The sequence below is a fragment of the Aptenodytes patagonicus genome, chromosome 1 (genome assembly GCF_965638725.1).
Source record: "Aptenodytes patagonicus chromosome 1, bAptPat1.pri.cur, whole genome shotgun sequence".
Lineage (NCBI taxonomy): Eukaryota > Metazoa > Chordata > Aves > Sphenisciformes > Spheniscidae > Aptenodytes > Aptenodytes patagonicus.
In genome coordinates this window covers 160381808-160400839 of record NC_134949.1, presented here as the reverse complement: position 1 = coordinate 160400839, position 19032 = coordinate 160381808, and the positions used below count along the sequence as shown (strand labels likewise).

At 50.0% G+C, this 19032-nt stretch overlaps 1 protein-coding gene across 3 annotated transcripts in view; it reads left to right on the top strand.

The window, feature by feature from the left end:
* Positions 1 to 1955: 1955 nt before the first annotated feature.
* Positions 1956 to 19032, top strand: part of ARHGEF7 (Rho guanine nucleotide exchange factor 7) — a 129066-nt gene continuing 111989 nt past the window's right edge. Inside the window, exons 1-2 of one of the 3 annotated variants that reach the window (XM_076360892.1) lie at positions 1956 to 2182; positions 17883 to 17969. In XM_076360892.1, coding sequence (XP_076217007.1) covers positions 2018 to 2182; positions 17883 to 17969 — 252 coding nt within the window. In that variant the 5' untranslated portion in view covers positions 1956 to 2017. Of the gene's footprint in view, positions 2183 to 17729; positions 17796 to 17882; positions 17970 to 19032 lie in introns of those variants that run through there. The other 2 variants (XM_076360895.1, XM_076360912.1) reach the window with 2 other exon arrangements.

The window sequence follows — 19032 nt, the reverse complement described above, 5'->3', positions numbered from 1 at the left end:
ATGCTTTAGAAGCCAAAGTGGGACCAAAGTCAGGACAGAAGAGAATCAGAACAGCTTTAATTATGAAACAAAGAAGGAGCGCAGACTGGCACTAATTATACGTTTCATTGTCTGTGTTACTTCAAAACTCCCACCATGGCATGGGTTCCACTTGCTGGATGGTGCAGATGCAAAATACCCGTCCGTCCTACGAGCCTGCGGTATAAACAGTTGGTACTGGGGCACGCAGGAGGAAAGGACAAAAGAAGGGAGCAGCGCAGAGTTCGGGTGGTCCGCAGTAAATACCTTGTAGGGGGAAGTCTGACAAGGAAGGAAGCCGGGAAGAGATTGGCACGCTTCTAAATCTTTTGGGCACTTCCACTTTTTTTCCTCTAAAGATTTGGAAACGGTTCCCCCACCTGTGGCAAGCTTCTCTCAAAGGTCTCCAGGCAGGCCATCCACACGGCTTTCCGATGGCAAAAAATAGCCATGTTTGTGTTCTTCATAGCTAACCAGCTACCGGGTAGGAAGCTGTTGCTCAAAATATGTGTGGAAGGGGCAAAAGGAAGGACAAAGTTTTGAGTGGTTAATGCTAACAAATTTTGGAAGAGGCATCACACATCAGGCATCAGAGTTTAAGAAAATCTGCTTCTGTTACGGATTAGAAGGAGATTGAACGTTGGAGTTAGATTATCTCGTCTCAAATGCAAAGACACCTCTGCCTTTCTGAGAACTGCATGGGCTGGCCCGCGGTTCGGGAGGGGACTCTGGACCAGGAGACGAACCCGCCAGAGACGCTGCTCTGGGGCTGCGGCGGAGGCGGCTGTGGTGGGCCAGGCCAGAAGCAGAACCAGAGAGATGAGTTCAGGGTTGGCAACGACCCCTCTAACACCGCCTTGGAGGAGGCTTTGCCCCTCGAGGGGGTCCGGTGGGGTGCGAGGGGAAGGGGGGAGAGCGTGGGCCACGGTGGCATCACCTCTCCAGCATGTGTGCTGCATCAGGGAGGCTGATGGTGACAGAGGGGCCCTGGGGAGCCCACGCCAGGTCTTAGCAAAAAAATGCTCATTGCACGTAGGGTCCTGTCCAGGCAAAGCCTTGCAGGGTGCTGTCCAAGCAAAGTCTTGAGGAATGGGTTTTGCCGGAATAGAAAGCACAGGAATGCTTTCACTGCTCTGTTTCGGGTTAGCCTTCCCGGTCCTTCTGAGAATTCACGTTGGCTTCCCAACCAGTGCCGTGAGCCGTACGGGTGGGAGCAGGCGGGAGGAGCGCCGGGGAGGCACATGGCGAGCTGCAGGCGTGGTGGCGGGGACGGAGCGCGACGGGGCGAGCCGGCGAGCCGGCCGCTGGGCCGAGGCTCCCTAGCAGGCTTCCTCACGCACGGCAACGGCGAGCAAACGCAAAAATGGGATCAGTCGAGCCGGGAACCGGCTGCCCGTGCTCCCAGGGGCAGACGGTATCAAATCAGCCGCCCTCAGCCCAGCGCTAAAGGCCCGTGGGGGCTGGCCGAGGAGGAAACGAGGGGCCGGCGGATCCGGCAACTTTTCCTCCCCCTAAGGAGGCCGCCACCGCCGCCGGTGACCGGCTGCTCCTTCCCCGCGGCGCTGCCTCCCGCCGCGGCCGCCCCGCGCCCCGCTGCGCGCCCGCGGAGGCGCCGTCCGCCCGCTAGGGGGCAGCCGCCGCCCGCCCCTCCGGCTGCGGGTGCGGGTCGGTGCGGTGCGGGGGGGTGCGGAGCGGTGCGCGGCTCTCCGCGGGCGCGCTGCCCCCGCGCGGCGGGGCCGCCTGCCGCCGCTGCCAGTGATGTCATGGGGCGGCGGCGGCGGCGGCGGCGGCGGCGGGGGGGGGGGGTGGGTGGCGGGGGGGGCGGGGAGGAGGCGGCACTGCAGCTGCATGTGTCTGTAGCGGCGGCGGCGGCGGGGCCGGGGCGTCGTCATCTGCATTCACATGGGGGCGGCGCCGGCCTCCGCCTGAAGCCCCCGCCCGGGGAGACACAAAACCCACGCGAGGCGCGGGGCGCCGCGACCCCCGCCCCGCCGCCGCCATGAATTCGGCGGAGCAGACCGTTACGTGGCTGATCGCCCTGGGCGTGCTGGAGTCGCCCAAAAAGACCATCTCCGACCCCGAGGGCTTCCTCCAGTCCTCCCTGAAGGACGGGGTGGTGCTCTGCCGCCTGCTCGACCGCCTGCTCCCGGGCACCATAGACAAAGTAAGTGCCCGGCGCCCCCTCCGCCGCCCCCCGCTGCCCTTTGTGCAGCCGGGCCCGCCGCCCCCGGACCCGGCCTCGCCCGCCGCGGGGCCCCCCCGCGCCGCCTCCGCCCGCGCGGGAGGGAGGGAGGTCCCCCCCCGGGCCCGGGGGTGGGGTGGAGGGCGCAGTGGGGCGGGGGTGTGTGTGTGTGTGTGTGTGTGTGTCAGCCCCCGGTCGGGCGTGCGCCCGTGGGGGCCGGGGCGAGAGCGGGCAGCGGGCAGCCTGGCTGAAGAGGGCTTTCCCCTTCAGCGCCACGATTTTGCAAGTGTTTTACATAAAAAACCGCTCCGCTCTCCAAATCGAAGTCCTGGATGTGCATGGGAGAAGCATTTTTTTTTTTGGGGGGGGGGGGGGGTTATGGACCTTTTCTGGCATGCCATGAGCCGGCTGCAAACTTGTCTACGCAACTGCTGGAATAGTCGGTGCCTCACCTCACTCGGGAGGTGATTCAGCTCATCCCTCCCAGCCTCTGAAGGACATCTTAATGTTTGATGCTTAGTTTTCTTGAAGGCTGTTTTAGCGTTATTTGAGTCTTTTACTGCTTAGTAGCCTGTGGAAAAAATCTCATCCTTTTTGGGTTGAAAAAACGCATTACAGTTCTATTCTGTGTTGCGTTTGAAGAAAATGTACTGTCAGGTAACTTTTATGTGTTATGTCTGCGTACGTAATTCCCGTCATAGCTCGGCTAGAGGGGAGGGTTTTGATTTTTGACACTGTGCCTCAATACTTGGGACGATGCCGTTGTCTCACCTGGCGCTCAACAACATAGCGCACGTAGCGACCCGTGCGTCAGCAAAACTTTCCTTGTGAGCCAATACAAGGTGGTGAAGAGAAGATTGATGAAGGTCATCTGCTATGCTGATGGGGAAACTCCTTGCTTGAAAATAACACCGTATTTTTCACCTTTTGCGGTTGGCAGACCACTCCACGCATTGGAGCCTGCTGACAATGGGCTTTTGTTACCTTTTGTGGCTCTTTTTCAAGTAGTCCGCTGACCCACAAAGTTGAAAAACAGTGCTTTGAGCTCGGTAGGGCACTGGACTGGGCTATCTCCCTTCAGTTCTTCAGTTTGCCACCAACTGGGGTTGTTACTGTTTTGTGTTGTACTGTAGCATGGAGGTCCTGGCCCTGGCCTGGAGTCCCACTCTGCTGGATGTAGTAGGTCGTTCCTGCCCCCCCTAAATTCACAAGCGATTTAGGAGGCAGCGTGGGGATACGGAAACCCCGCAGGATCCCGTGGTGCTCTCGATGGGCGATTGAAGTGATGAGAGCGGGGGCAGCGTGGCAGTGGCGGTGTGAGCGTGGGTAACTCGGGGTCCACCATGGTGACCGGCAGAGCTAGGTGGGACAGCCGAAGCCACTGCCGCTGCCACCAGGTTTCCCCACCACCGTTTTCCCAGAAGTGGCTGTTCGGGCGATAGAGCTGAAGAGGATGCGAGTCCGCTCCTGAGGTGCTGTGGCTTTACGGCCATGGTACGTGAGGTGCAAACAGAGGTCCAGTATGCTGGGCTGTAAACTGCGGCTCCGGAGCAGGTAGATGTCCTGTAAACTGCAGCTCTGGAGCAGGTAAACGCCCTGCTCTGCCATCCAGGGTGACGCGTGTGACGTGGGGCTGAGGGCAGGGACCCCCTCAGCGCGGGGATCCCCCGCCTGGCCTCCTACCTGCTCAGGCAGGCTCTGCCCATGCCTCCTTGCCCCCAGGCTACCTTGCCTGGTGGCACCAAGCCCGAGGAGGGTCTTGGCAGCCTGTCCCACCGTGCTGCTCCAGGCACCCTCTCTGAGCACCCCTCCAAAATCTTGGGCTTTGGGTCCTGAGCTTCAGGGCAGAAAAGGTCTTTCCCCTTGTGCGGATGTCAAGCCTAGTAAAATGGGGTCCTGAACGCAGTTTGGAAACGGGCTTTACTGAACAACGAAATAAATAAAAAAGCATGACAGAAATAAGTGTTAGAACAGCGTTTGCCAACTTAACGTGCTTTTCTGTGTATGGTATAACTAGGAGCAGCTCGGTTAGTGTGAATGAGAGGTTCTCTTTTCACATCAGAGGAGCGAATACCTCTGATGTTTGGGCAGGGGGTCCCTTCATGGCACTGACGCCCAGAAGAGAGTTTGCAGAGGGGCACAACTCCCCACAGCCTACCCTGCCACCAGCCTGGCCTGCAAGGAGCTGTCAGGGGGCCTTATCATGGACCTCATGGTGCGGAGGCGCGGGGTTTGCAGCGGGTGGTGTGCAGGCTGGGACGGCAGCCAGGGTGGGAGGAAAGCTGGCGCTTTGCAGCCTCCCACCTCCCCGAGCTTGCCCCGCGTCGAGCAGGGCGTTGGGATGGGCGGCTGCTGGAGGTCCCTACTGACCTAGTGGGTCTCCTCTGGCTTTGGCTTAGTTAAAGTCTGGGGAGAAATAACCCTTTTTTAATTTTTTAATTTTTTTTTTGGGGGGGCGTCTTTTGTGAGGGGAACTGTACTTATTTTTGTGAGCCTTTCACGTTGCACTTTCTAATTCATAGATGTATCGGAGAGACTCATGAACTCTTTTTCCCATCCAACTTTGTGAATATTCTTTTTCTGTAGACTCAAAGTATATACCACATACTTCTTTCATGCTCTCAGCCACCATTGTAAGTCTGAGCTATTTCCATAACACCTTGTTTTTCTTCTTCTTTTTCTGTTTCTTTTTTTTTTGCTAATAAAAACATACAAAATTTACATCCTTCCCTGTATTGTTACTTTTTTCGATGTGTTTTTTGCTACTACTGTTCATTTACATCGTATGTTTTTATACCAAGTGGATTTTATACTGAGTGCATTTTAAATATGAGCCCATTTATTCCTTATTTGTCCTGAAAGCCTCCAGTCCAAACTGGACAATTTTGAAGTCTAAAAGATACACGCTTGTCCCACAGATGTGGACTGTTTCGGTTCTTAATATCATTTGAGATCATAACTTTCTATAAATATCTGACATCAGCAGGCACTTTGAAGACTCACAGAGCTCATTTTTCTGTAAATACAAAGTAGTAACTAAAACCAAAGAGAACATAAAAAAAAAATACAAATTATAAATAAGAAGCAATGTTTATCAGTTTTGGTTTTTTTAAAATGTTTTCTAGAAAAAGCTATAAATGCATTTCCTTCTTTCAAAAACAGTTTAGAAAGAGGATTCAATATGTGCAGGAATGTAATAATACATTTTTTGGTATTTTGTGCTTTTTAGAGCCTCTGGGTACCCTGAGAGTAATTAGTAGAAGATTTTTAATAAATAAAGGTTGTGTGACCATAAAAGGAATCAAGCACTTGAAGGTCAAAGAACAGATTTTTCTTAAGTCGATAAAACAAATTAGTGGGTTTCAAGGCTGGTTAGTATGTTCTTCCTTTAGATTGCTGTGTATTTGTATACCATCCTTACACAGAATAACATACAGAGCTTCTTGTCAGGAAGTTTTGGCTAAATTTGTTTACATTACAGTCATCTTCTATCTTGAACAACAGCAAAGGAGAGAGATTAAATTCACCAGATTCCAAGAACTCTGAATGAAAATACTTTGGAAAGTAATGTTATTACAGACTGTTTCTCTCATTTTTGGGCTCGCATTTAATGTCATTATGATTCCTTTGCATTTTGAGAGAGAACATGACAGGGTAAAACAAAATAGTTGGGTTAGGCAGCGTGATGGTACTGCTAAATAACCTTATCCCGAACATGGGAAATGAACAAAAGGGAGAGCGGTTATTTTACAAAAAAACAAACAAAAAACAAACCCAACAAAAACCACAACAGCTTCTCCTGACCCTGACCAAATGCAGCCATGTCTTAGTTTTTTTAAAGCGCAAGATCTGTACTGAAAAACACTGGTCAGTTGGTCTGCTCTAAAGGATAGGGGATTGCTGAATTCAAGTCGTTTGAATGAAAAGCCGTGGTTTCAAGTTACAGGATTTCAACCCTGCGCTGTAAAATTGAATTACTTTGATGGCAGGGCAGAGGATCCCTGTGGAAGCATTGCAGTGCAGTTGTCTGCCGCTTAGATGCTTTTCCTCGCAGAGATCATTTTCCAAACAGATTCCTCCATCGCAGACCAGTTTGACCCACTTTTGACGTTGTAAACAGAGATCAGAACTGGAGCGGGAATTTTCCTTGTCATATGAGGCTTCGCGCTCCATTAAGTTTTGTTTGTACTTTCATTTTTGGTCAGCTGTTCGACAGAAAGCATCATTTTGAGGACAGCTTTGTTCCGTTCAGGGAAAATAGGCAAGACGCATCAGGGGATGTGATGCAGCAGCCATTTGGCACCTCGTGGTCCCCCCCCTCCCGTTAGGGGCTCCCGGAGGGGATGAGAGCAGCTGGTTCAGCGCTTTGAAGCCAGGGGTGCAGGGTGCGTGGCTGGGTCTCACACGCCTTGGCCCCCTCTCCGTCGAACAGACCATCCCCAGCCGTTGCACCGAGCGTAGGATTAAACAACCCAGAAGCTGCTCTGCTGCGTGTGGGAGGCTGATCCAAAACACAGCCGCTTCCTCTCGCCGCTCCCGCATCGCCGAGGTGTGAGAGGAGCGGCGCGAGGCTGGCCCCGGGTAAATAAATACAGCTCGCTCTCGCTGGCTGAGGCTCGGTGCGCGGCTGGAAGAAAACTTCGTTCTCCCTGTGGAGGATTGGGCACCGGTGTTGACATTAATTTGGTTATTAATTGGGGTAGTATCAGGACTGATGGGAGCAAAGATTAGGATCTTTTTATAATTACCTTGTATATAAGTATCATTCTTTTTAATGATGGAGGTCTTTGGCTAAACAAGGCATTCTGAATTGTCATTTAGGAAGAAATTAACTCTTTGCGACTCACAAGGCAAGTGAGTCGCTGTGTATGAGCGCAAGCACTGCAGAAGAGGCAGTCCCCAAAAGGAGGGTTCAGGCTGCCACGTGTGGCAGCCGTCTCACCAGCCTTGTCCTCGCGGTGGGTGTGAGCACCTACAGCTCCGGCAAAGGGAGATTTATGGTCCCATGTCTCTGATTTCATACGAGCGTATCGGGGCCAAGTACTTCTGTCCTGTTGTGACAAGGTGGGACCTGGTTGTGGTGTTTCAGGCACTGCAAAGGAAGGGAAGGTGTTTGGGAGCTAGAGGTAATAACAAGCAATGATTTTTATAGCCCCATAACCTTTGCAGCGGGTGCAGCGCTGGCCGTGAGCTGACTGTGGAGCCCCGGCAAAGCTCAGGAACCGTGGTGAGCATCCCACCAGTGGTGCAGAGGTTACTCCTCAGGTAGCAGTTGCCAGGCGCTGGTTGCCCCCGAGCAATCTCAATTTGGGAAATTCTTCTGGCAGGATAGCTCAGCCCCTGCAGCCCTGCTGAGGCTATTGGGGTCTGCCCGGCTGAACCGAAGGACTGTCCTGCCTTTGCTCACTGAAATCCATCAGGAAGGTGTTGTGGACGGTGGTATTACAACAGCAGCAGCAGCAGGTCATTGTAGGACTAGACCTGGGAGGCAGGAAGCAAAATCTGCATTTTAATGTGCATATGCTCTCTCCCCCCAGCAACAGTCCTTACGTAGAGCCTCCCAAGGAGATTATTTGTGCTTCTGGCAAGAATAATCCATGCTGGGCAGCTGTGCCTGCCATGGCTGCGTGCTCGGGGAGCACCGACGTGCATGCGGATGCCGTTGCTCCAGGGTCGAAGCACTGTGAGGGCGAGCCGAGTTCCAGGGGAGTTATCCCGAGCAAGCTGTTAAAGTGCCGTTTTCCGGAATAGATGCTGTTCTTGTAAGTGTTACTGTGAGCTTATTATGGGATCGTTCGGTTCTGTTACAGAGTTATCATTGGCCACGTTGTCATTTACCATATTACTCCTATTGTCTTGTGAGAGCAGGGGTGCATGGATGCACTGAAGGAGAATGCCCTTGCTTTTCCCATCTATGGTGGGCTTTGTAATTCTGGTGACTGGGATGTGATCCAGAGAAACATGGTCTGTATGTGTGCGCTGAGGAGGCAGAGGACTTGTATCTGCGTTCACTGTCTTTTTCCTTGAAAATCAGACCCTGTTAATGCATAAGGGTCTAGACTGAATTAAATAAGGGCATGCCAGACCCTGAGAAGAGGAAATTAATGAAACTATTGGCGATTAAATTGTTTTTGTGAGAAAATACAGAAAGATAATGTAGTTTTGCTGGCCTTACTCTTGTTGATGTCCTTTCCACAGTTTCTGGATACGTTCTTTCTCTGTCTGTGCATAATAAGGACAACAGAAAAGGCAATTCCTTAGCCCTGCTGCTACCCAGACCATCCTCCAAATGCTGTGTCTGTGTGGGGAAAAGGAAGAGCTGTGGGGATGCCACCAGCATGCTCTCTCTGGTTGCTACTGCGTGCTAGTGGCCGAGGGCACCACATTGTTCAGCTGAAAATGTTTAAGATTGTAATTCAAGCCTTAGAAAAACTGGAAGTCTGGCTTTAAAATTGAAGTTTACAAATTATATATACGTATATATATAAAAAAAAATAAAACTGTATTTATACATATATATACACACACATATGTATTTAAAATCTGGCTTTGAACCACTGAGGGAAATTCAAGATACATCTTTCTTAAACAGCAATTTTAATTAGTCATTACCCCGTGGCTGTGATTTGAAGAGCTAGAACCTTAAAACATTTCAAGCATGACAGGGCTTGCAAAAATACTGTGAGCTGGCAGCATGGAAGCAGCGTCAGTCTTGCACCTTGGCTGGCTGCGCTTTACTCCCACATCCTCAGCCAGTGTGACACTCGCACGCTCTCCCCGATGTCTCTGCGTGGAGCAAAGCCACTTTCTCTCCACGTCTCTTGGAACGACGTGGTTGCCGCCATCACCCGCCACTGGCACTGCAGAGTCGAGGAGGGGTGGCTGGCCTCGTCTGCGAGAAGTTTCCATCACCCCGCTCCTCACCACGGACCTTTGGCACCTGGTGGGCAGAGTCCCCTCTCGGCCCACGAAACGCTGCTTGGGTCTAAGAGCATTTCATTCAGGTCTCCATTTTCCTGCTGTGCAGCAAGTGCCGTTGGACAATGTTGGCAGCTTGCCCAGGAGAGGGTCCCCACTGTAGGGCTTTGGTAGTCCTATGGAATATTTTCACACAGAGAGAGGGGGGAAAAAGCGGTAAAAATCATACACACACACCCCCACCGGTGCAGCTGTGCTGACAGAAAAGTGCTTTCGTTGGCTTTGTTAATGTCATTGGGGGAAGTGGTACCGTTAGACTGGCAGAGGAATTCCCTCTCTGGCATATGTTACATCCACACCGAGGAGCGATGCCAGCATATCTAGCAGCAGAGCTCTCCCAGTGTAAACAAACCCTGAGTGATTGGACTCCTGAAGCCCAAGCTTGCGCTGCATCAAAACAGCGACGCTGCACGGGAAACGCTGCGGGGCTTACGTGAGAAGGGGTGCAAAATCCCTACCCACCAGCCTCCCTTCGCAGGGGAACCTCTTTAGGTAGGTTCTCACCAGGCACTGCTCGAATGCCGCCCACACCTGGAGCAGCACTTCATCGGGCTTCTTCCACTCACTGACTTCAGGGAAATACTTCAGGGTGCTCCTGCGGGCACCTAATGCTGGCACCCCTGGAGCTCCACAGCGTGAGGCTGATGATACTGCATGGGGTTGGTGACAGTTGCACACTAGCCGATTTCTTCTTTTTCTTTAAAATAGCAAGAAAATAAGCAAAACCACAGGAATTAGGAATATTAGTTCTCAGCATTTAGGAAACACTGGAAAGAAGATTACTCCTGCAGCTGCAACTAGACCCTCTTATGTGTATATGTAAAATTCTTCAGGCACACTCCCGTGCATGTGTTCCGGTAGGACTCCTGTCTAGGAGTTGGGGGTGCAAGGTGGGCCTGCAAGGGGTTGTAATTGCAGTTGCAAAGGCAGCTGTCAGTCTTGTATTTGCTAAGTTTTACGTGCTTGGCGTTCTCAGTTTCTTAATGCTGTCTTAATGTAGTTTTTTGTGTGAAATATAAAAATATAATGGAAACTTGAGAAAACAAAAATACTGCCTGGAATGTCCCGGCGCCCTTAACTTACTGTGTTTGTATCTTAAGGCTTGGCTGAATACCTACCTCCTGGGAGTCAGTTTATAGACTTTGATGGGAATTTGATCAGGGTCCAAGGAAAGTGACAAAAGTACAGTATTTCCACTGCAAAGAACATACTGTTTTCCTGAACAGTGTTTAATACAGGTGCAAATCTGAAAGGATGAGCTCAAACAGCTGTATCAGTTTCACAGTATCATTTTCACAGGGCAGATTAAAGAAAAGAAGTGGCTCTAGTTGTTGTGTAAGACTCAAAGAACCAGTTTATCAAGGCTGCCACAGACCTGGCTGGCATTTTAACCAAACTGTACATTTCCTTTGCAAACTTAGCTGAACTTAGTGTTTGAGGGCTATTTCCAATAAGGGACTGAAGCAGCTAAAGCAGAACATCAGGGGAAGTGATCGTGCCCCTGTACTCGGCGCTGGTGAGGCCGCACCTCGAATACTGAGTTCAGTTTTGGGCCCCTCACTACAAGAAGGACGTTGAGGTGCTGGAGCGTGTCCAGAGAAGGGCAACGAGGCTGGTGAGGGGTCTGGAGAACAAGTCTTCTGAGGAGGGGCTGAGGGAACTGGGGTTGTTTAGCCTGGAGAAGAGGAGGCTGAGGGGAGACCTCATCGCTCTCTACAACTACCTGAAAGGAGGTTGTAGCGAGGTGGGTGTCGGTCTCTTCTCCCAAGTAACTAGCGATAGGACAAGAGGAAATGGCCTCAAGTTGCGCCAGGGGAGGTTTAGATTGGACCTGAGGAAAAATTTCTTTACTGAAAGAGTGGTCAGACATTGGAAGAGGCTGCCCAGGGAAGTGGTGGAGTCCCCATCCCTGGAAGTATTTAAAAGATGTGTAGATGAGGCGCTTAGGGACATGGTTTAGTGGACATGGTGGTGTTGGGTTGATGGTTGGACTCGATGATCTTAGAGGTCTTTTCCAACCTTAATGATTCTATGATTCTATGATCAGCGTGTTTGAATGTAGGTCACTGTTAATGAAGGCTGGTCAAGCAGACGAGCATTTCTGAACATGTGCAGGGGAAGAACTCAAAGAGCTGGAGGGCTCTCCAGTCAACCAAAGTGCTCCTGGTTCCAGGTGCCATAGCAGGGTGGAAGTTGAGGGAGCATGGAGCTGTGGCTGATGAGTTGGTACGGCCCGTTGGACAATAAAGGAAGGGTGGTGGGATAAGGTTGTGTGGTAGAAGAGTAGGGCTAAATGTGGGATTGGAGTTGCTTGTTTGGAAGGTGGTGGTGTGTGGTCTGAGGTGGGACAGATGGAAGGATGGAGTACAGGGACTGGTGTGGTAATGTAGGATGTGCAGCAGAGGAGTGTCAGATGTGGGATTAGCCATGCTGATGGCTATGGAGTGAGGCAGTGGGATCTAAGAGCTGCTGCTCTAACAGCACTGCACTAACAGTGGTGTCCAAGGGCAAGAGGTTTGGGAACCTCTATGCTAAATTATTTCATAAAAAGTGGGTGCCTGTCACTTCTCAGAGAGGATGCACTGTTGGGTTCTTCCAAAGGACACTCAAAGGACTCTTGTAAGTCCAGGAGATGACTGGAGTTTGGGATGCTAAGCACTGTGTTAAAGTCCAGGATGGGGTGAAGAACATAGGTACACTCTTGCTTTTGCCTTGTGCTGTGTCTTAGCTTTTGGTTAACTTCAAGGCCGGGTATCCTTCTCAGCATATAAGAATTTTAGGGCATATTTTAAGGTACCTGCCTTCCCCTTTGTGCTGTGTGCAGAGCGTAGGTGAATTCTTGCGTGAACCCTGGAAATTTAAAATTTGGGCACCTTAGTGCATGGCTTGTAGGAGTGTCAGTCTTTTACTGGATCTAGCTCTTACTACCTATGCTGACTGCCTGCTGCTGTGTTTTCAGAGCATGGGTTTCCTCATGCCAAAATACAGGTGTCTAGCACATGGTAACTGCTGCGTGGCTTATTATTGAAAAGTTTGTGGGCAGCAGGTTTTATAGGCTGGGAAAAGTCAGTACTAAAGAGCTACAGTACCACAGAAACAGTATCGTGGTAAGATCTGGTGCTCCATCAAGACACCTAATTTTAAAACAAAACTGTGCCTTGCTGAGAATCCTGATCTGTGTTTTTAGTTTAATTATAGCATCCTGCTAATGTCACCTAATGCCACCAGCAAGACGTGCAATCCATGAAGTGGTTAGGCTCAACTGCAGAGTGCTCCTCAGTTAGAGACGTGGAAGACTCAACCCTTTAAAGTGCAGCTGTGACTCCTGCTGTCCTGGGAGGAGCGTGGGGCTCCATCTGCAGTCCCCTGAGCCCAGCTCTCTTCTCTGACTATGAAGGGAGCACTGCACCTGCCATTGGTCCCTAGCAATGGATGCTTCCTCAAGAAGCAGACCACGTCCTCCCATGTAGCTACGGAGGACGTTGCTGTGACAGCAGTCTTTCTTTTCCATCCCTGCTGGGTGCAGTATGTGAGGGCGGTGCTCTGGGATGGAGGATGGAGCAGGAAACCCAAACGCCCCAAGGGATGGGCCCTGCTGGGCATGGGTGCAGGAGCAGGCAGGAGGTAACACAGCTGGGAGCAGTGGGAAGGGAAGGAACCTGCAGGAGTTGCTGGACAGTGAATCACCTGCAGCTTCACAGCCCAGGTTAGTGTGAGAATGGCCTGGCTTCCTCCTCATGATTTTTTTTAATCTCATTTTTATCCCTGAACACAAATCCCGGTGACAAACCCCAGCCTGCAGCGCTTGTGCAGGAGGTGTTTGCCTCTGTGCCACCATGCTCCATCGGAAGATCAGTTGCCCTTCATGTTGTGCCTTAGCCACTCAAAGGGGCTGGACGCAACTGTTGTGGGACTGAATGTGATCAATAGGACCTTTCCATTAGCTTTGCTGCATTGTTCATTTGTAGTATTTTTACTGATTAGATTGCGGTAATGCTCTGTGTGTACAAGGTGTTTTGAAACCTGGAGAGAAAACTCTTTCCTGCTGCGAGGCGGATACGGTGTAAAAGGCTCCACGCAGGATGAACAGGGTGCGGGAAAAATGGTCTGGCATGTTGTGACAGGGGACAATACCCTCATCCACCCTGTCCCTACAACACCTCCCTTTGGGATTGCATTCTTCCGCGATGCTCTTTACAGTGCAGGGTTGCCTCTTTATGGGATTTTCCCCTAGTATCCCTACTTGAGGGCTGAGTCTTTGAACTTCAGACTCGGGCAGCCGTACTCCTGAACAGGACATTTTTAAGTGTCTGCTGGACGTGCCTACTACTTTGCAGCTACTTGTTATGTTCTTTGTTAGATTCTTCTTTCTAGTAACTGAGATAGTCTTCTTACACAGTAAACCTTATTATACATATTACATGTCGTGCTAGATAAATGATTGATTTTTTTAACTTGTATGTAGTAACCCTGCTGTCACTCAATCTCTTCCTATTGCCCTTCTGGTAGATTCCAGTTTATATTTAAAGACCTCATACACCTCTCTTCCTTTGACCCATTTTGTCAGCAGATAAATGCAAGTGAACAGCTAGTTTCCCATACATATAGCTGAAGATGTCTCCTGCTTTTTATTAATTTCTCGTGTTTACTCATTGCAATCAAAGGACTGGGTTTTTTTTCTTTTAAACTCATTATTTTACACACTCCTTGCTTATTTTCTTCACATACTTTCCCTGTCCGAATGAACTAATGGTAGCCTTTTTCATTTTTTCTAAGACCACCCCTGTCATACCTTTTCTTGATACTGCCTGTCTCCACATTGCCCTTTTTTATGCGTTTGTGGTTGTTGATTAAAATCATAGATTTAAACTGATCAAAAGGGATGTAACATTTAGCTAGGTACCATCTATTTGTATCGCACATTGTTCTCCATCTTTTCTGGATGGTGGAAAATGTACTCCGCTCCTTGATAGCTGCAGCGCATCACATAAGTGTCCTCATTGAACTAGCCGTGATTTCCAGAACTACTCCCTGAGAGATTAAATCTTAATCAGAACTTGTCCCTGAACTACGAAGAAGTGGTTTAAACTGTTGCTGCTCTGTGTATTACCTTCCACTTGTCTCTTTGGATTCCACTGTGGAGCCCCTGTCCCTAATTAAGAATCTGTCAGGTCCCTCTGGAATCCTTGCCTTTTCTAATTACTATTAACCTTTTTTATTTGTATTACTAGAGCACATAGAGGTTCCTGTTGGACACTGAGGCCTGTTTGTACTAGGAGTCGTATAGACATATAAGAAGAAGACAGCCCCTATTAATGAACTAACGGTGTTGGTCTATGAAAGCAAGAGGACGAAGCAAATACTGGAGAGGAAAATATGTAACCTCTTTATTTCATTGGCTTTATGTACATGCAATCTACTTTTTATTAAGCTAAGTAATTTTGGAGTATGACCCTACTTTAATTTTATTTCGTTTATCCTTTCTCTCTGAATGTATTTGTCATCTTTCAGGCAGTCTAGGACTTACCTGCCTGTGGCCTGCTTGCATTATGTTCTGTTACATTTTGAATAGTCTGTGGGGCTATAAATGTGATCTATGAGAGAGAGGTCATGCTCCTGAGCTTCCTATAACTGTATGTAAAGGAGGTCATATACCGTAAGTGTGAGTTTTAACACGGGCTTGGCCCGCATGATTGCACTTTGAGATTCTGTCAGGGGGGCTGAGTTTGTTACTCAGGTCTCACTCACTGTGTTTCTCAGCCATCTGTAGGAGAAGGTTGCCAGAATCACATTAAGATTTCCCAGGTAAATAACTTAACGGGTTTGCTTCTTTTTATGGGATCATTAACACTTTAAATTTCTAGCAGGATACAAATGCTAAGATATTTTTAAATTCTTTACCCATATGCTTCTGTCTCCTGTTGGATAAAAATGCCACCATAGCCACAGAGCTGAGAAAACGGAGCCTGCTTCTTGCATCGCCCCTGAAGTCTTTTCCCTTGTTTTGTGAGAGAAGAAATGGCATTTCTAAAGATTTACTGTACCTTATTTTATTCTTTTGAGGGAAGATCATTTTTAACTGGAAACATGCATTAGAGTGCTGGTAGGGCTGAGGTCTCACAGACGTGTTTTTGGCATGTATTTTAAACTTCCAGACCTCACAGAGGCCAATTTGCAGGGTTTGGGTTTTCTTTGCTTGTTGTTTCTTTAATCTTTAATTGGAAGTTTTTGCTCTCCTCTAATCAGATGTCCCTCCTTACCCCCCCCCCCCTTTTTTTTTGGCCTATTTCCAGGTATTGTGCAGTCTTCTATGAATTATGTGCAGTCTCTTATGAGGTAGTAGTACATGTATCTGGGTTTCTTACAATTACCGAGTTCTGTGCTTAATGTGTTGGGGACTTTGGGAATAAAGAGTGTTAAGGTGGATTATGTTATGAGAGAAGACATTTGTTTCTTTTAAGAGAAATCTAGATTTACTTTGATTTCTTGTTAGAGATTATTCTTGTTTGGAGAGTAGAAGTAATTTTAAGGTTTCTCAGAATGAAAAGAGGCCTTGATGAATGAAGCAGAAGCAACCAAGAAAACGGTGGGTGCAAAAAAAGAGATGAGGAAGTATGACCTAGAAAGGGAGATGAAACCCAGTTATTATGCAAAGAGTTTTAAAAACAAAAGTTACAAATTGCAACTATATGATTATTACGTAAATATTAGGAATATGGAGGAGGGAGCATACTAGAAGCATCAACGTGGAAATACTAATAGGATTCTCAGGAACCTGTTCTAACAAGGGACGTTGGCATGATTGACTAAGCTTGAGATTTCTTAGTAGAATTAAGAAGTAAATTAATAATCAAAAAGTATAACAAGCAAGAGGGATGAAGCTCATGGTGTTTCCAGGAGGGTTCTCTCACTGCTTGTATCCTTTCAAAACTTACTGATTCGGGCTGTTGTACTCACATAAGACTTCTTTGGCATTCCCCTTACATTTTAGTGTAGTAAAAGGGTTATTCTTAACCCACAGTGGTTTATCATAGTACCAAACAATTTGAGGAGTTTGGTATGTGTGTGTACGCACTTGCTTGAGGGAAGGAAAATTCTTCAACTCATATCGCTACCAAATTCCTTGTATTACGAAATAGTGGCTTTCATTTAAAGCTCATCTGAATTATGTGTTTAGAAAATGATAGTGACTTGTGTTTTAAATTTCTTCGTACCAGGTTCACCCTGTCATGCTGTTGCATTTGTTAATTTTTGTGGTATCATGGGGTCAGAGATATCTTTGATACCATATAACCGTATGGGAAGGCACTACCTTGGTTTCAGCTTGATGCAATGTTTGGAGTCAACCTTATGTGCAGTTTCCAGTGCTATGGGGTGGATCAGGCTTGTGAGTTTATGTAGCCTTGACATATGTGTGCATTTAACAAAACTTCCTTCCGAGTGTAATGCGTAATCAAAGGACATGACGCCGCGCATTGCCACCTTAGCTTCCAGCGACTTGTAGTTCTCTTCTGTGCTAGGCTTTCCCCTTCCAACAGAACGAGGTGTCCAAGGCTGTAGCTCTGCTTACCTCTCAGTTTGGGCAATGCTTCATTTGCTAAACTATTTCATAGAAATCAATGAATTTATTGTGAAATGATGTTTATGTGCACACAGAATTTGAGTTAAGCTGTGCTAAGTTACGCGACAGCCCTGAAGCCCATGGGGCTGGCTGCTTTTCCGTGGAAGGTCTACACTTCACTTTCAGGGTAGAGGTTGAACTGAAGGCAGTATGAATGCGACTGCAGAGAGCACATGGCTGCGTTGCCAAAAGCTCTTTTCACCTAAGTTCAGTCAAGGTTTTCCTCTTTGTGAAGTTGCTTTTCTTCTGGGGTAGGAAGAGACTGCAGCTGTTTAATAAACTGCAGATAAACAACGCTCGTTAATGTTGGACCCTGGAATCGGTAGATAATTATTAACTCTGGGTACTGATATTTTTCCACTTAAGTCTTTGAGGCATTTCTCATGTATTTCCTTGTTAGAAAACCGATATTTAAGGGTGAACTGAAGTCAAAACAACGGGAGCACTGCCAGCCGCACAAACGACACGGGCCACCCGCGACGTGGGCGTTTATACCCTGTGCGTGATCGTTTCTTACTGCGGCCCAGGGCGGGACGCCATCCCGAGGAGGGGCTGTCCCCTGGCCGCCCCTCGTACGGCCCAGGGCCCGAGGGCCCGCCTCGCCTCGCCCTGCAGCCCAAACCCTTAACGGCACTGGGGTGTGTGTATTATTATTTAAAAAAAAATTAAAAAATACTAAGCGGCGAGGCCTGGGGGTGCTCCCAGCGGGGCTCCACGCCTTCCCTCCGCCGGCCGGGCCTGCGGCTGCAGCCGGGGCGGGGCGGGGGAGGGCCGGGCCGGGCCGGGCCGGGCCGCGCCTCCCTCCCCTCCCCGCCCGCCCCGCGGCGGGGCAGAGCCGCCCGGGGCCGCGCCTGGCCGGGGCGCCCCTGCCCGCGCTCCTGCCCACCGCCCCCTGCCCTCGCACGCCATTTCCTGTGCTCCGTGTTTACTTCCCGGTTCAACCCCTTCACAGGGAGCGATCGGCGCCGCCGCCGCCGCCTGCGGAGGGAGCGGGAGGTGAGGGGAGCGGCGGGGCGGGGACCGCCGTGCCGTGCCGTGGCAGTGCCGGTCCCCGCGCTGAGCCGTCCGCCTCTTCTCTTGCAGGTGTACCCGGAGCCGCGGACGGAGGGCGAGTGCCTGAGCAACATCCGCGAATTCCTGCGGGGCTGCGGTGCCTCCCTCCGCCTGGAGGTGAGTCGGAGCGGGGGCGGGCAGCGCCCAGCGGGGTCGGGAGAGGGGGTGCTCGGGCTGGGGGTGCCCGGCTCGATCCCCGGGGGTGGGGGGTTTCTCTGCCTCCCTCTGCCCGCCCGGCGCCGCGGGAAGAGGCGCTGCCCTCCCTTTGTGCCCGGGGACGCGGGGGCGGCCGGTGGCGGGCGGTTGACAAGATGGTGGCGGCCGCCCCTCCCCTGGCTGCGGGCCCGGGGGGCGGTGGGGGAAGCCGCCGCTGCCCACCTGGGGCCGCCTCCGCGGCCTCTCCGCTGCCCGATGGGTCTCGGTGGCGGCTGCGCCCCGGCCGGGCCTCCATCGCCGCGGGATGGCTTGGCTTGCTGGCGGCGTGAGTGCAAAATGTGCTGTACCGCATGGAAGGGGCATGTAAGGGCCTCGCTTCTCCTCACCGAGCGCTGAGGGAGGGTGCGCCCCGTCTCTGTCAGTGTAAAGCGGGGACATGCTGCCGGGGCTCCGTGTGGCGGGGGGGTGTGTGGGGGTGTGTTCAGCTCCATTGCGGGTAAAACCTTTGCTTTTCTTTTCAAGTGGATTCTTGGTAATAAACATATAAATTGTATCCGATTTATTTGTGAAACTGGTTCTGAAGCGCCGGAGTGGGCTTATAGAAATTAAGTTGATAACAGCAAAATGAAATACTAATTAAGGAAAATGGTAGGTCCTGTTTCTTCTGTTAAATTTATGTTATGTAAAAGCCCAGCAAACTGCCATCTTCTCCAAACATGCGTTCACAGGGTTACGAATTAGGTAGTCATATATTACCAGTATATTTAGCTACAGCAAGTACATGCTGCTGTCGAGTTTACTTGATGTGTGTGCGTGGGAAGGAACCGAAGCAATTAAAAACAGGTTCTAGCTTCTTTGCATTGGAAAGTGAGGGGTATTGTAATTTCAGTTCTCAGAGGCGTTTTTTGGGTGGAAAAAATGGTTTGTAGTGCTTCTGAACTTAAATTAGTGAAGTGTTGCCTTAATTAGTTCTCAGGTTCTTACAGTACCTCTGGTCCTGCCTGTAATTTTGCCAGGCAATAAC